At 39.4% G+C, this 18111-nt stretch overlaps 1 protein-coding gene across 12 annotated transcripts in view; it reads right to left on the reverse strand.

The window, feature by feature from the left end:
- Nucleotides 1-18111, reverse strand: part of LTBP1 (latent transforming growth factor beta binding protein 1) — a 392695-nt gene that overhangs the window by 181385 nt on the left and 193199 nt on the right. For all 12 annotated transcript variants that reach the window (XM_077843646.1, XM_077843644.1, XM_077843645.1 and 9 more), the window contains 2 exons: nt 4772-4996; nt 3296-3570 (listed from right to left, as the gene is read on the reverse strand). In XM_077843646.1, coding sequence (XP_077699772.1) covers nt 3296-3570; nt 4772-4996 — 500 coding nt within the window. The remainder of the gene's footprint in view (nt 1-3295; nt 3571-4771; nt 4997-18111) is intronic.

Genomic DNA, 18111 nt, shown 5'->3' on the forward strand with positions numbered 1-18111 from the left:
TGTTCTGTCTCTTTGCCTCTTTCTAGAAAAGTTACCCTGCTTTTTTCCATAAGAAGGTTTTTTGCAAAAACCAGGCAATAATATCCTACATTATGAATCTGTCTGATAGAGGAGATATGTGTGCAATATTTTTAGTTGACTTCTTCACTCCCTACGAACTGGATAGGTTAAGGTGTAAGGGCTTGATCGGATTCAGGTGAACCATTTTTGAGAAGACTACTTCAAGGATGATGTGTAAACTCCATACTGTAGCACATTGGGAGGCACATAATATCAGTTGTCACACTTCTAATGATTCTGACTTTGCCTGGTCAAGGAGGCTTCATGACATTGTTCCCTTGATGTAAGTAGTTTATATTGCATTATGCCTCAGGTGTAATGAGCTTCATGTATCTATGCCAATGCATGCCAGGAATACCAAGATATTTCACTTCTCTGGTCTTTCCTGACACTTGCTTCTCCATTTCTTGCATTGTTCTCTTCCCTTTAATTATTCTCCCTGTTTTCTGTAGGAGCTGGCTTCCCTAGCCAGTCATCCATTTTCCTCTACCATCCAAGTAATTCCCGAAATTCTACTGTACAAAGATCCCCTGAATTTAAGTACATGATCACAGCTCATGTGGGGTTTTCAACTCCAAATTTACTAATTATTAGAATGTGTCATAGAAACAAGGGCAATTTATGCCAAATTTGTTCTGTGTATGACTTCTCATGGCATAAACACAGGTGCTTATTGGTAACTCTAACACATTCAAAGTCTCAACAGCCAAAATCTGCAGCTAACAAGTGTTCCCAACTGAGCAAAGCAATGTGCAATGAGTGAGCATTTATGCAGTTGTTTCTGGAATTCATTCAAAATCTACCTACACCTCCTCCTGAAGTTTTGTTTGCAAACTAATCACAGCAAAAAAGTACACATATTTTCCAACACTCTTGTAGTATATATCTTATATATTATTGACTATTTACCAGTAGTGTGTATTTTTATTTTTTAAATATATTATTTATTTGAGAAAGAGGGAGGGAGGGAGGGAGGCGGAGAGGGAGAGGGAGAGGGAATGTACAAGTTGGGAGAGAGGCAGAAGAAGAGGGAGAAGCTCCCTGTGTCATCAGGGAGCCAGACACAGGGCTCAAACCCAGGACCCTGAGAGATCATGACCCAAGCGGAAGGCAGATGCTTAACTAACTGAGCCACCCAGGGTGCCCCAGTAGTGTATATTTTTAAATGCCTAGATCATCCTAATCACACAAATTAATTGAGCAACCACAGGCACCCAGCAGCATTTCTCAGTAACAAGAAGACAAATATACACCGAGAATGTTTTCTGAAAACAGGTCTTATTTTGAAGCTGTGTATTAGCGACTACACATGCAAAATAAATTAAGAACTGAGATCACTGTCTGGATCATTCTGACCAAAAGGCAGAAAAGTATCCAGATAAGGCAAAAGTATTCCATGGAGTTTGGATTATTTGGGTAACTCCACCAATTATCTAATTCACTTTGACTATATTGTCCAGCTTAGGCTTAAAAGTAAATAGTTTTTTATCCTTTCTAGTTAGCAATCATCTCCCTAACATTATACAAAAATTATAAGTTTGTTAATGCCTCGTTTTCTTGCTTTTTAGGCTCTACATTCCAACTTGGAAATTAGGGAGAAAGATATTGGGCACATAGTTTTAAAAAGACCTGCTTTTTCCTTTCTCATGACCAGCCCAAACTGGAATGACTAAACAACGCAAATGGCATGAAAATTATCCTCTCTCTCCAAAGCTAACCCAGGGCAACATTGTCAAGTTATGAAGTTTATCTTCAGCCCTCTATCCCTATTGAAACCTGCGCTTAGCACAATAATCCAGTCTTTACTTCTAAGCTAAATTTAAATTGATGATGTTCCTTTTCCATAAAGCATTTGCTTAAGCCTGGTCTTCAACTGAGTAATGAAAAGGTACCCTTCAGTGGGCATTCCGGGTATCTGCAGACAGGTGACAAAGGTTGTGTTTGGGGGATCAAGCCTTCCTTGCTCCAGTGAAATTACAAGACATAATCAATAATCTGCTCTATTTTTAAGTTTGACTCTATCTGCATAGAGGAGTAACCTCTAAGCCAATAACTACAGAGTTCTACAACATTCGCAAAGCAGTGCTCACATTACCTTGTCTCATCTTGACAAATCTCCATATTATTCTTTCTACCTTACAGATAAAGAAGCTGATTTCCTAGCACAGACCCTTAACTCTATCCACATGGGTGCTCTTTTCTATTAGGGTCTATAAACCAATTTTGTCTTACTGCCCTGGAAGAAAAATTATAGCCTTACCATGGACTGGTCCAGTACCTAAAAAGTGTTTTCTAGGTTCCTAAAGCAGTAACAATTGATTCTATTATCTATAATTACTTCACACACACAATATATTCTTTTTAATATTCAGGCAACAACAGTTAAGTAATAATACAGTTACCTCATCTACTCTTCTCATGGGGGATCCAAAACATATATGACAAGATGAGAACTGGAGGACAAATCAACATCATTATCATGTGGTCCCAAAGCAAGTTCACAAAGTAGTTTGGATAGAAGAACCAATGTTTTTATATTGCCTTTGCTATGTACATTTAACGATGAGTTTTAAAGAAAACTCAGCCTTTGTCCCATTTTATGATGTAAATATAGGCGTGAAGTGACATGTAAATTCAATATTAAAATGCACTTCAAACAACTCCTGCATTGTCATTCTAGTTATGAATTTTTATTAGGAGAGAAAAGATGCCAAGTTATTAGTGCACACAGGGGTTAAATTTCCTCTGTATAACCTGCAAGCTACTGTAAAAAGGCATAAAAGTTTTCAAATGTCTTTGCAGAATACATCTCACATATCATCTTTCACGCCCAACACATGTTTTATACACAGATCACCTTAATTGAAAAACTATATAAATAGCCAATCATGGACTTCCAGCAACAATTATGAAAGATCACTATTTAATATTCTAGACTGAGATGAGCAAACTTTTTCTGTAAAGGGCTTTGCAGACCATATTTTAGGATTTAGCTATCACATAAACTCACTGACACTACATAATTTTATCATCAATAGCATGTCAGCAAGGATAGACAATACATAAATGAATGGATGTGTCTGTGTTTCAGGAAAAGTTTATTTACAAAAAACAGGCCTGTGGTCAGTTTGCCAACCCCTTCTACAGAAAATCATTTTACCAGGTCTGGCTTTCCTACTAATATGAGACCACGCCTAGAATGCATTACTAACATGGGCTAGACAATATTGCTTACCTGTGACCCAATGGTTTCCTGGAAGCATCGGCCAAGCTGCGTCTTAGCAGCAACAGGATAGACATGGGGGATGACTTGTTGGTGAGAGTATGTGGAATGTACTGTCTGGGTCTTCTGGACGGGAAGCCCTTGATAAGAGATTTGGGATTGGCTCGGTTGAGCTTCTTTTGTTTTCTGGCCTGTTGGGCCATCAATTCTTGAAACCTGATGTATCTGGACTGAAGCCTCAGGAGGGTGCTTCACATGGATATTGACTATGTTGGGAGGAAATTTCACTAAAAAGAGATTGACAGGAAAACTCAGTCATGAATACTTAACATGCAAATCAGCATTAAAGCAAATATTATATACATACTTTTGTGTTTATTTGCATATATACTATCCCTGGAACAAAATATATATATAGCGTGTATGTATTTTTGCTGCTCAGCCATCAATTCTGGAGAATAAGAGGGTACGTCCAAAATACTAATTAAACTCGAATTTACATATTTTTAAAGAATAAAACTCAAAGTATAAAGAGAAATTAAAACATCTCACAGTGACACATTCATGAGACAAAAATATTTCTTTCAGAGTCAGAAAACTATGAAATCCATGCTGCTTATGGCCATAGGTGGGTACATTTTATCAAAAAATAGTAGTAAAGACTAAAGAGTTTGACTACTTCTGCATCTCTCAAAGTTTTCATTGCCAAACTTTCTACATCAAAAGAGGAAATACAATTTCACAGAGCATAATTCTCTTACCCTGAACATCATAGTATAGACATACTCATGTGCTTCATGAGCCACACAAAATACCTATATGTGATATTTTATATCTGTATTTACTTGCTGCAGCTTTCAAATAAAATTTCATCTTCTGATGCTAACATTCAAGTTTTAAAGAGTAAGGCCAGTAACACTTCTCTGACCCCTTTTCAAAAACTGTGCATGTATACATGCCAGGTTTAAAAAAATGAATTAGTCATAGAATTTCTGAGCTCCAAGTGACCTAGTTTACCTTCCTCTATAGATGAATAAATTGAAGTCCAGTGAGGTTAACTGACTGTTTATAACTAAAACTAAGCACTCTTCGACTAAAAAATAAACAAAGTATTCACCAGCAGGTAGTATGTGATCCACTAGCATATTACTGTATGGGCCTGAACACTGCCTTGCTCATCCTTCTGCTTCCTAGGCCCTGCCAGACATATGTGTGTGTAACAGCTCCTGGGGCTAAGAGCCAGCAGAAAAGGATAGACTCCTATTTTATTTTATTTCCTAGATACCAAATCTCTATGGCCTAGAAAGTACTGTAGCCACATACATGGGCCCATATTCTGTCCCCTGCTGCCACTTTTTAGGGCCACAGATCACATACTTCTTTCTGTTTCAATACCAGCCCTGCCATCTGCCAGCACTTGCTTCCGTATGGCTTTGGCAGGTTAACAGAAGTCTGATGAATGGGCAAAAAGAAAATAAAAAAGCTTACCTTTGACTCCTTGTTGGCTAGTCATGGTCAGAGGCAAGGTGTGTGTAGAGTGGACTACATGCGTTCCCAATGCCTTGCCTGACTGCTGGGAATGCTGATACAGTTTAGGCACACTGGCACCATGGACTGGGATCTGACAAAGCTTCCCTGTGAAATTTGGAGGGCACTGGCATTTGTCCCTTGAACTGCACTGGCCGCCATTCATACATGGAAGATGGCAAATTACTAAAAGGGAAAAGAGAAAACGTGGAGAGTTGGTTAGTTTCTCAAATGCTAAGTAACAACTAACCAAGAAAACTCCCAAAACACACAGCCCATTATAACCATCATATTCCTGACTTTAGAAACATTCAACAAAGAAGTCTCTACATAAAAAAAAAAAAAAACAACAGTCTCTATTACTATCTTCTTTACATCTATGTCATTTAACTTTCCAATTGCTTATGGTTGTTCCCCCCAACAATGGAAAGAATTCAGGGAGAAGAATATATACATATTTGCTCAGAATTATTATCTGTTACATTCTATAATTACTTTGCTTCTTTTGTACTTTATTACTTGTTTATTAACTGTCTCCCTAAATTATAAAATCCTTGGGAAAAAGAGATACGTCTGGCTTAGTGATTTTTATATCCTTAGCATCTAGAATAATTCCTGGCACATAGAAGTTAGTTCCTCAAAAAATAAAGAAACAAATGAGAGTGCTCAAAGTAGCTGTTGAGGGTTTTCTCTAAGACAGGGAATGACATGCTCACCAGAATCAGGGAGAAGAACAGTTTGGATCCTGCTTTACAGGAATTTGCAATCTCACAGGGATAAGACCCCAGTGAAACTCAGAAGTAGCAGAGTGATCAGCAGTATGGACTTTACTCGATTTAGAATAAAGAAAGATAAAAGGACATGGAGGGCAAAGAATTGTAAGGGAAGTTTTAAATTCTGGCTAAATTAAGCTTATAGCCAACTTCTTTATCACTAACAAATTCTTCCTATTTCCTATCAGCCTTTTAACCTGATCAGATTCCTACCAGCTTGAACGGTAAAAGTCCCTCAACTCCTCTTCCTTCTAGCTTCTACCTTCTTTAAACCTTCTCCTCCACGACCAACCTTTCAAAAGAATTGTCTGTTCACTTCTCCACACACTACCATCTACCTCGGACCCGGTTTTGTTTCCCTCTCTCCACCTCTCTTCTACATGACACTACTCTTACCAAGGTTACTCATGGGCTCCATGTTGCTAAACCCAATGGACAGATTTCATTCTTCCCTTGGTTTCCATCACATCTCACTCACCTATTGTGCTCCTTCCCCTTTGTCCATTGCAACTTAATATTCTCCGCAGGCTCCACTTTCTATGCCTTTTAATTATTGGTATGATTTAAGGTTTGGTCTTAACTTCCTCATCCTTCCTAACTCTATACACTCTTCCTCGATGATTTTACCATGTCTGAAGCTGATGTCACCCAAATTTTATTTCCTAACCAAAGCTTTCAATTGCTGAGCTCCAATCTATCTACTACAATATATCTTCACACAGATACCCCACAGGCAACTCAAACTGTAAATGTCCAAAATCAAACTCATCATCTTCCCCCCAATACTTCCATTCACCAAGTGGTCCTTAACAGAAACCTAACTGCTGGATGGAGACTAATATATGCTTTCTCCAGTGCCCACTCTACTCTGAGGTGTTAGGTAAAAGAGAGGAGTCAAAGCACTCCCAACCCATGGTCGGGTCAAACACTTCATAACTCCCAGTTCACTTCTCTCTCTCTCTCTCTCTCTCTCTCTCTTTTTTTTTAAGATTTTATTTATTTATTCATGAGAGACAGAGAGAGGTAGACATAGGCAGAGGGAGAAGTAGGCTCCATGCAGGGACCCCGATGTGGGACTCAATCTCGGGACTCCAGGATCACACTCTGAGCCAAAGGCAGACGCTCAACTGTTGAGCCACCCAGACCTCCCCCCAGTTCACTTCTCAATTCAATTTTTAAATCACTTGGCTACAGTAGATGCACTCGGTCTAACAGGCAAGGGGAGCCAGGCCAAGATTTAAATGTACTACAAACAATTTACTACCAGAATGAGGTACTCTTCACTTTGCATGGTTCCAATGGGTTTGAATTTCAGTGACCACAGTTTGGTCACATAACACCAGTACCCCTGACAGCATGGTTCCAACTTCAGTTGTCACAGTATACTAATGCTGAATTACAGAAAGCACAAAATTCACTGCTAGCTTTTTGGTCCACAAATCTCTGTGTGAATAACAGATGTGTATCATGATTACTAATCAATCGTGTCACTTCCACGACTGTGCAGGACAACCAGTCCCTGCACATCCGTTGTTCAATTCACGCACAGATAGATAGTAAACAGGTGGTTGTGTTGCCCCCTTAGTCTTGTGGTAAGAAACTCCCAGGGCACTTTGCAAAAGTGCATAATTGAAAGAGGATGTGGGGCCAGCACAAAAAGAAAGCGTAGCAAAGAAATAAAAAGTGGTAACACTGAACGCGAAATTGGAAAGTGGTTGTAGGAAGAGGATGGAGATGTCCCACAGGAAGCTATATTGAAAGAACACTCAGTTCACAGCTGTGGAAGCACCAAGGATAACAAGCTGGAAGCAGATCCAAACTTGGGAAGGAACAGGACAATTCACCGCCACAGAGAAGAGACAGCCCACATTGCAAGTTACACAGTGAGAAGAAAGCAAACATGTTCCAACTACTCTTGATAAGTTCTACTCAAAGAAATAAAACACGTTCTCAGTGTTCTAACATTTTAAATTATAGGGCATTAAATTAATATTAGCTTCACTTTTTTTTTTTTTTTTTGCATTGCCCTATACATTTATAACCTACAGTAAGAAAGCTTTAATGTTCTGACAAAAAATTTTAAAGGTCATGACACTGGTCATTTTCCCATTGATTATTAAGGTCATTTTGCATGGTTTCAGTTTGCAGATCATTTACTTGGTCCTCCAGTACCATGTAGACTGCCTACAATCTATACTAAAATAACTTCATATATGTTACCATCTTTTCTCTTCAAAGAAAGGTTAACCAATTCACTTTTGTGAGATGTTTCTGGTGTCAACCCATTGTGAATCTAATATCAATTTAATTAGTTTTATTTAAATCTACCCTTAAACTGCTGAGGCAGCACAAGTGTTTCAAGGATGCACTAGTCTAAGTGGAAACAGCAATGTCCCAGCATAGAGCTCTAGTAACCTTGTGTCTCTCTCGTTCATAAAGGAAATAGTTTCTGCCTGACTTCCTCTAACCAATAAGTGGGTACTATTTATAACTATTTATGATTGAGACGTAAAATATCTACTCGCTTATTCCAGCATTTCCTAAAATCTAAATTACAATATCAAGTTCTTTGCCTCAACTCAATAACTACACGTTGAGTCCTTTGTGGCAGGCACTCTTTTTATAGCTCAATAATCTTTTATATCAAAAAAACAAAAATCAACCTACAAACTTAAGGATTTAACTATGAACGGTTCCTTTCTGTTTCTAGAGATCACACAGCTCTCAAAACAATCATCTAGTGATATACAGTCTGTGCTGCCAGTGTTCTATAAAACCTTCTCAACACATGAAGAGTTAAAAGAATAAGTTATCTTTAAGGCTGACTTGAGAAGCTTGCAGTACGCTGGTTGTAAGTCTACCTATGGCACATATATTTTATTTGATTTTTTAAAAGATTTTATTTTATTCATGAGAGACACAGAGAGAGAGAGAGGCAGAGACAGAGGGAGAAGCAGGCTCCATGCAGGGAGCCCGATGTGGGACTCGATCCCAGAACTCCAGGATCATGCCCTGGGCCGAGGGCAGTGCTAAACTGCTGAGCCACCCGGGCTGCCCTGGCACATAAATTTTAGAACATGCAACTAGGAGGTGTAACATAGAACACTGGCTGAGAAATTCCATCTCCTCGGCAGCCTGACATTTTGCTGGCCACCACCATAATTAACTAATTCACTATATTGCATCACATGGTCACCTGGGACCTACTGCAAATAACGAGAGATATATGGGTCCTTAGCCTGTTATTCCAGAAAGTGTAATTTCATGACAACCACTCCGAATATCTCATACCACTACTATGTGAGGTCAAAATGTAGTAGTGATCAAAATGAGGGGAAAAAAAAAAAAGCAAAGGGGCCCAGGTTGGAAGAACAGTAAGTTGGAGGTCTTAAATATGTCCAAGTGTTTCAGTGTGTTCCACCCTTCACTCTAGAAACAACTAGAGTGACAACCGAGTTGTCTAGAAAACAACTCGGCATTACTCGAGAAATCGGGCCAATACAACAGTCACATTTTACGTCACAAGCTAGGAGTTAAACGAATAGATATTCATTATTTGTATACAAATATGAGCCAACTGAATTTTCTCAAGATACATACTATAAAAAGCCATATTCTTTCTTTCCTGTTATCTCAGTTGACTATAAAAATGCTTCAGCTGCTTGTCCCCAAAAGGCGCCCTAGGAATGTACTCGACTTTCCTGCAGCAACATCCTGGCCCCTCCACCCACCCCCTGGATTTTCGTGCCAGCAGACAGACCGTTTCAAGTTATTGTGGCTAAGGCAGAACAGGGAAAACAAACCTCCATCTGAAGAAAAACCTACATCTGTCATTTCACAGAACAGACACACACATGATTTTGATTTGAAGAGCTACTTAAAGTTTCCCACTTGTCTCTGATTAGAAGAATAATGTTCCCTGAAAGGGTTGCAGCATTTTTGTTGATATGCCTTGGAATATGAAAAAAAAAAAGTGGTAATATTTTTAGAAAGTCAAAAGTTATCACTTTATTTCTTCCCCTAAATATCTCTACGCTGCCCTCTTTTCAAGGGTATCCTTAAAGTCTATTCAGCCAGAAAGTGGCTTAATACTATCTACCAGATTCAAGTTAAATTCCAGAAGGTTTAATTTAAAAATCATTAAATAGGGAACCGTGGGTGGCGCAGCAGTTTGGCGCCTGCCTTTGGCCCAGGGCGGGATCCTGGAGACCCGGGATCAAATCCCACGTCGGGCTCCCGGTACATGGAGCCTGCTTCTCCCTCTGCCTGTGTCTCTGCCTCTCTCTCTCTCTCTCTCTCTCTCTGTGTGTGTGTGTGACTATCATAAATTTAAAAAAAAATCATTAAATACAGGATCATTCCATTGGTAAGAGGATTTTTTTTTAATGTGTGGAGAACAGATTCATATTTTCTTTTTTTTCTGTGTTCTTGATAATACAAGCAAAAGGCAAAAAAAATAAAAAATAGATAAAAAGTCCTAAGAAATATTGAGGCAAAGGGAGAAAACTTTCATAGGAGTTAAAATGGCACCCACCACCCTCTCCCTGCCAGAGGGAATCTCTCTGTTTTACCTGCTTTGGTAATTAGGAACACCATGTTCATCCCATTCCCACTTATCAAATCCTGAAGTTTATTATTGGGCTCGAGTTAAAGGGATTGCAGATTTCAACAAATGCAAAATATCAACCTTAATACAAACAAGAATTCCAAGAATGTCACTAGTTTTTAATGTTGGGTGCATTAGCAAATGCTTCAATACCATGTTCTGTTTACAATCCAGGAGATATGAAGCCCTGCCACACACATGCACACGAGAGCTTCCAACTTGGGATGAAGCCATTCATCATCTCAGCTTTGTTTATGGCTTTCTGTTGCTGTAGCATCAACCTCACCATAGCACTGAGCTATCTAATTTGATCTAGTTTAATCCTTTGCATAACCCAAGGAGCTCCATTTATCAATGCTATCACAAAATTCTACTTATTACCCTTCATCCACAGAAACTGTCAGAGTAGCTATCTCTTAAAAATTCCTGAACACCAGGATTTTTTTTACCCTTAGGGGGGAAAAAAAAACAGAAGCATTTGCAGGCTGCAGAGTAAACACAAGAATTCCAGACACCTTAGGATGGGAGTACCCTCTAGAAAGAATCTTTGAAAACTGAAGCAGATGTTTTCATTTTGTGCATATAGTGTCCCCATCTGCTAAAAGGGGTGGCTCCAAGATACAATCTACAGGTTCTTTTCCACCCCTGAAATTCTGGTTTTCAAAAGTCTAACCAAGTTAGTCAATATAGTGATGTCCTGATTTCCCCATCTCATCTAATGGGAATGGCAGGATTTAAATTTTAAAATGGGGAAGGATGTATATCCAGACCCTTGCAATTTTTTAAATTATTTATTTATTTATTCATGAGAGACACAAAGAGAGAGAGAGAGACAGAGACATAGGCAGAGGGAGAAGCAGGCCTCCCGCAAGGGGCCTGATGTGGGACTTGATCCTGGATCCCAGGATAACGCCCTAAGCTGAAGGCAGGCGCTCAACCACTGAGCCACCCAGGCATCCCAGATCCTTACAATTTCTGTAAAAGTAACTGGAGCTACTTTGTTAGGTGGTATGTTTTACTGAATTATATGTATAATCAGACACTCATTCAAATTTAAGTTTCATTCTTACTGACAAAGCAGTTAATAAAATGCTCATGGAGTTATGGAAAGAGCACTTTATTTGGGTAAACTATATAAGCATATCACGGAGGGAGATGGTAATGCTGCACTTAACAGTTTCATAAAAATGATGACATGCTTCATCCTCAGACCCTACTTTCTACAGTGGTACCACTGCAAAAATCTGCATAGACATATGCCATTTTAGTTACTGCAGCCTAGCATTTTCTTTAATATTACTGCAAAAATGCTTTCTCAAAACAAGTAATATCATTTATGCCTAGTACCAAGTGATATCACTTATCACTTATGCTACCAAGTATTATAAATAAAGGTTAAAAACCTTTTTGTATGTATTATAATTTGCAAACTCTGTGGTGTCTCCCAAGACCAAGTTTATACTCCTACTAAGTAATACCTGCTTGTTATTTGTTTATTCCTGAGCCTCAAGAAAGGACTTAAATGCTGATTTAGAATTTTAAAATATCTGCAAAGTTGAAACCGCTACAATACACATCTGACCTAAGAACACAAAATTGCACTAAAACCTTCTGACATCACAGCCACTCCAAATTCTGGCAGCCCTTTAAAGACTGGTCCAGAGGTACCTGGGTGGCTCAATGGTTGAGTATCTGATCTGTCTTTGGCTCAGGTCATGATCCCAGGGTCCTGAGATCGAGTCCTGCATCAGGCTCCCCACAGGGAGCCTGCTTCCCCTTGCCTGTCTCTCATGAATAAGTAAAATCTTAAAAAAAAAAAAAAGTCTGGTCCAAATATGGCCCCCCAAAAGGGAATGTTCCTCCAAAGAAAGAGGCATGCTTCATCAGAAACAATCCTAGTGCCATTTGCTAATTTGAGGTGGGCACCTAAAAAACTTGTATCATTTATCGATCTGCCTCCTGTTTTAATTATTTTTTGATTTTCCTTCTACTTGATTTGGAACATGGTAGGAAAGAAGCCATGGTGTTCTCATCTTTGTATCCCCTGTATTTCATAGCACAGTATGAATCTTACAGATAAGAACTCAACAAAAAATTCCCAACAATCTCCTAAAAATTCCAAATGGAAAAGAACCCAGCAAGTAACTATACCTCTTTTAACACTCCTTGTTTTTCTGGCATATGATAACTTGAGCATATACTGGAGTAGTTTTCTAACTACTAACTTTCTAACTAGGTTCCAGAGAGCACTAAAGTTCCACACAAGTGCTAGAAAATATCCATAAAATAAGTTAATTCAACCACCTTATTCTATAGATAGTGAGCTACAGACATTGTGTGTGCTTAGGACATCAAGGCTGTGTAGTCATAGTCACAGATATGGGACCAGAACACAGGTGTCCTAAATTCTAGTCCAGTGCTCTTGCTCACACAGCCCTTATGATGGAAGAACCAAGAGGTGTCCCTCAAGTATCACCACAGAATCTTGTCCCAAATCCTTTTAAGTTCTTCTTCCAGTGGCACATTTTTCATAATTGGTCATAGTAGGGTTTGCTAACAGAGCCCTAATTCAGATGGGTGGGTTTAGCTTATTGCAAATCAGGTAGACTAAATAAATAAGTTGCATCACACCAGAGCTTCTCGATCTTTTTTTTTTTTTAAGATTTTATTTTTATTCATGATTTTATTTATTTACTCATGAGAGACACCTAAAGAGAGGCAGAGATATAGGCAGAGGGAGAAGCAGGCTTCCCCATGGGGGAGCCCAATGAGGGACTCGATCCTGGGGTCATGCCCTGAGCCGAAGGCAGACACTCAACCCCTGGGCCACCCAGGCATCCCCTTCTTGGTCTTTTAACAGAAAGACACATAGGTTTGCTGGGCCATAGACATCAGTGGAAGAGTAGAGATACAGATTCAAGAACAATGAAATGAAAAAGGAAATGAATAGCATTTGTTGGATGGCATAGATTAGACCATTTCCGTCACTGAGAAAGTTCTATTGCACACTGCTGGTCTATCACTTGTCCCCTTGATTTCCAGTGAGGTCAGAAGTGACGGCTAGAAGCTCAAAAAGCGATGCTTGCTCATTCAATGAAGGCTTATTGTAGATCTACCAATGGCCATGTCCTATTCCAAGCATGAGGCATATATCAGTCAATGAAACAGACAAAATTCCCTGGCCCTCCTGGCACTATGCTTCTGTCATCTACAGCCCCTGTGAGAATCTGGGCATAAGGAGAATTGCTTCAGGGCCCAGGAGTCAATCGACAGGACACAGTTGGAGAAAGAGCTATTCTCCCAGTTATGCAGGCTACTACTACCAATCCCGCTCTTTCAAAGAGTGTCAAGAGGCATCAGGCAGGGCAGAGAGCTGAGAATTCTGGAGAGGGGCCTTCCCTGGGATAGGAAAAGGGCTCTCTCCTGGGACTCCATCTGCAGTGGCCCTGGAAGGATCTAGACAGGAAGACCTGGGCAGATGCTATGTGATGACTGCAAGTGACCAGCACTAGGAGGGGAACAGGATACCCGTGGGGATCCTCAGATACCCTCACAGGAAGGGTGGGGGTAGAAGGGATAAAGGTTCTGTGTAAGAAGGTAAGGGTTTTGGGCTAGCATACTCTGGTTATTTCATTATCACTATATTATCTATCCCCACAAGCTGCCGAGGCCTACAGGGACATCCAGGTTACAGTCATGATCACTATAGTTCACATTTGCATTCTTGTTACCACACAGCCATACTGTTTCATGTTATATATTGCTACAGAGTCCTAACATTTTTAGGAAGTACATACTAGTCTAGTAAGTTGACACCTGATAAATTACATAGCCATTCCTCTGCTTGTTTAGATTGCATTTCTTTTTAACTATTGCAGATAAAGCTGCAAGGAACATTGTCAAGTATATAGTTTTATCTTAGTAATTATTTGCTCATGCATTAAACTAATATTTATTGATTGTTTAGTATGCAAAAGGCAATGTGCTAGGTGACAGAGTGAACAAGTAAGACACTGATGAGTCAATTATACCTGCCTCATCATGAGGAGGACAGATGAGCACAGGCATTAAGACCAAGGGCCTGGAGCCAGACCTTCAGGGGGTGCGAATCCCAGTTTCATCATCATCAGTGGTATGATGTTGGGTAATTTACTGAACACTTCTCTGTCCCCCATTTCTTCACCTATGAAATGGCAATAAAACCATACCCAGCTTGGCTGGATTTTTGGCTTGAATGAGGTCATATATTCAAAGCACTCAGAACTCAGCACACAGCAAGTACTCAGCAAATGGGAGGCTCAGCAAATCAGCATCAACTTCATGAATAGGGTGCAATGGAATCATACTAAAGGGGAAACCAAACTAGCATTGTGATAAAGAAAGAGATATGCTAGCAACTAGTCAGGTCATGGACTCAACTGTATTATTTCAGTTGCTACTCTGTTCATAGAATCTATTGAGGAGTTGTTGAATTGCTGAGTACATCAATGGATGAATCTTCCAGAAAGAACTCATTAACATCAAGAGCATCTATCATTGACATATCAAATTCACATCTATCTTGTCAAAATTGGATTTTATTTTTAAATATTTCTACTAGTTTAATAGTTCCAAAATGTTAACTTTAGAGTTTTAACATTTCACCTATGATCAGATTATACTATCACAATGCTAATTTTGCATGTCTTTAGTTAGGAAGGAATTTTGACACTTCCCCCACATATTTGTTCACTTTTTATTTCCTCTTGTTTGACCTTTATGTATTTTACATATCCCTTCGAGTCTTAATGATTTTAATTACTTTCCTGACATTTTATGGACAATAGATTTCAAGATCTTGTTTGTCCTTTGATGAAATAATCTTTGCAAATATATTTCCTGTTCCTTTTAGTTTGTTTTGGATACATGCATTTTATTGTTTTCACATAATTAAGTTTGTAAGTTCTTTTCTCTATAGTATGTTCCCAGTTTCATTCCTTTAAAAGCTACTATATCTCCAAGTATCTGATAAATAACCTATTTCATGCTAGCTTTCTAGATTATTTTCACCTCTTTTTTGCTAAATTGTGTAACTAATTCCATCTGGCATTTTTACCCAGGGGATAAATATGAATTATAACTAATATTCTTCAAATTGCAATTTAAATATCTTAATGTTTGTTATTACTTAAAACTTGCTTTCCCACTAAGCAGCTATTTTGACGGGAAGGCCTCAAAATCAGGAAAACATAATGTTTTGGGGGAAAAAAAAGAAAAAGAAATGTGGCAGTTGAGGGTGGAGCTGGGGCTGGGAGCATGGGGAAGAATGCAGGGTAAACAGGAGTCGAGTCAAGGCATAGAGCTAACACAAGAGTGGAGAAACATTCCCTGTGAGACATGAAAGAAGAAACATATTGGGTAATAAAATGAAATGGGGTCTGTAAAATCCAGGCAGATGCCAAAAGGGATAAATTCTAGGTAGACAATGTTTGGGAACCACTACTATAAACATGAATCTGCATGGGCCGTCTACGGCTTCCTTTTCCCCCACCCTCCATGGATCATTACTTTCCCATGGCTCCCATACCTCACTACACAGCTACAGCAAGGCCCATTTCTCTATCGTTGCCCTGTTCCTTTCACAGGGCAGGTAACTCTCTCAGCCTTCTCTTCCTGGGTAGTATGCTGTCACCGACAAGCATCAAAGCAGAGGACATGTTGCTGTAGAACCAAGAGTCAAAACCACCAGCAATCAAGAAATTTTCCATTCCCAAGAGAGCGGGGTAGGCTGTGTAGCTGCTGAAGAGACAGATATGTGAGAAGCTGAGATCTCAGATCTTTCTAGATACCTGACTGGAAGACCCTGAAGGTGAAACCACAGGCTCCCAATGCCTTCTTTACATACTGAGGAGCCCAGATAGATTGTGTGCCTCTCAGGCTCCCTATAACACAAAAATGCCCAAGGAAAACCAGTGTAGAGGCCTCTCTGGACTGCTGGGTAATCTATCCCCAACACTGATGGTTCCAGACTCTTATAGACAGGTCACAGGACATACAAAGAGGTATGGACAGAGGTTACCCACACTCAGAGTTGAAATGGGCTGAATAACCATCTGACCACTGCTGTCATGATTACACAGCAGTTGCTGTTTCTGTTAGTAAGAAAAAAAACCCTGCTTTTTCACTTCTTTGACTCTTAGACCTACAGGCCTTACTAGAAGGGACTGAAATTACAGATAAAAGAATGGATTTTTACAAATACTAAATATTTTTTTAAAGATTTATTTATTTGAAAGAGTGGGGGAGAGGCAGAGGGAGAGAATCTTCAAACAGATTCCCTACTGAGCTCAGAGCCAGAGGCAGGGCTCGATCTCATGAAGTGTGTGTGAGATTCTTACCTTGTTTTTTGTTTGCTTTTTCATTTGTTTTTATTGAAGTTCAATTTGCCAACATACAGTATAATATCCAGTGCTCATCTCATCAAGTGCCCTCCTCAGTGCTCATCACCCAGTTACTCCAACCCCCTGCCCACCTCCCCTTCCACAACTCTTTGCTCATTTCCAGAGTTAAGAGTCTCTCATAGCTTGTCTCCCTCTCTAATTTTTCCTACTCAGTTCCCCATCTTCCTCTTAAAGACCCTTTCACTATTATATTCCCCGTATGAGTGAAACCATATGATGATTGTCCTTCTCCAACTGACTTATTTCACTCAGCATAATACCCTCCAGTTTCACCCATGTCGAAGCAAATGGTGGGTATTTGTTCTTTCTGATGGCTGAGTAATACTCCATTGTAATACATTCCACATCTTCTTCTGTGAGATTCTGATCTGAGAATATCAGAATTTCTGAGGTGAAACCAAGAATCAGACACTTAACCGACTGAGCCACTCAGCCACCCCTAATACTAAAAATTTCTAAGACCACATTCCAAGTTTCAACTTTACAGCCTGTTAGATTTTTAAAAAATTTTTAACCCAGATTTCTCATCTTACACAGCATCCCATTTTTCATTTTGTCCCTGCGCATTGAGAGGGATGAGAACGTGTAACAGGAACTAGAACGTGATCTATGGACATTACCATTAACATGGATAGTATACAAAAGGTTCTCAAGTAGTTTCTCCTGGATCATTCCTTCTAAGATACAGACTCATCTGAGCTCAAGGCTGAACACAGCAATATCCTGCCTATCTATTTCAGACATTCTGTGTATCCCTTGCAGAAGACATCAAAACCCAATCATGGCAGAAGGCTCTTCTTGATCTAGCTCTTGCTACCTGTCTGTTTTCCCACTGTTGCCATCATGTTCTCTTCAGTTCCATTTATATCCGACCATTGGTCTGTTCCAAGTGTGCCATGCTCTGTCTCACATATGTGGTTCCATATGGTCTCTTTACTCTCTTCTTCCCAACTTACCAGCCCAACCCTACTACCTCAAACCAAGCCTTTAAGTCTTACTACATCATGAAGGCCTTTCTGATAATGGGAGAGGACAGCTGGTAGATTCCACTCTGTGCCACACAGTATGAGCAATGAATATATGTGTATGACAGCCTGGCACAGAGAGCAATGAACTTTAACTATGGATGTGTGTCTGATTTCTCCAAAAGGTCACAAGCACCTGGAGGGAAGAAATCTTGATCACGATCTTGCCTCTTTCAGTGGCCCAACCTTAGAGTTTAGCAAAATGCTAGTCACATGGTCAATAACTGATATTTTTTTAATGAGTAAAGGAGCAAATGGAACTTTTTACAGAACATTTTCTTTTTACAGAACATTTTTTGATTGTGAAGCCAACTGAATGCCAAATTCTAGATTTTTTTTATAGTTTGCTTTCCAACTTCTTAATCTTGTCTTACCTGACCCTAAATTTACCATTAAAATTAGTCATTTGCTTTTATTGTCTTGCCAAACATTTGACTTAATTTTCATTTGAAAAGAA

The sequence above is a fragment of the Canis aureus genome, chromosome 12, assembly GCF_053574225.1.
Source record: "Canis aureus isolate CA01 chromosome 12, VMU_Caureus_v.1.0, whole genome shotgun sequence".
Taxonomy (NCBI): Eukaryota; Metazoa; Chordata; class Mammalia; order Carnivora; family Canidae; genus Canis; species Canis aureus.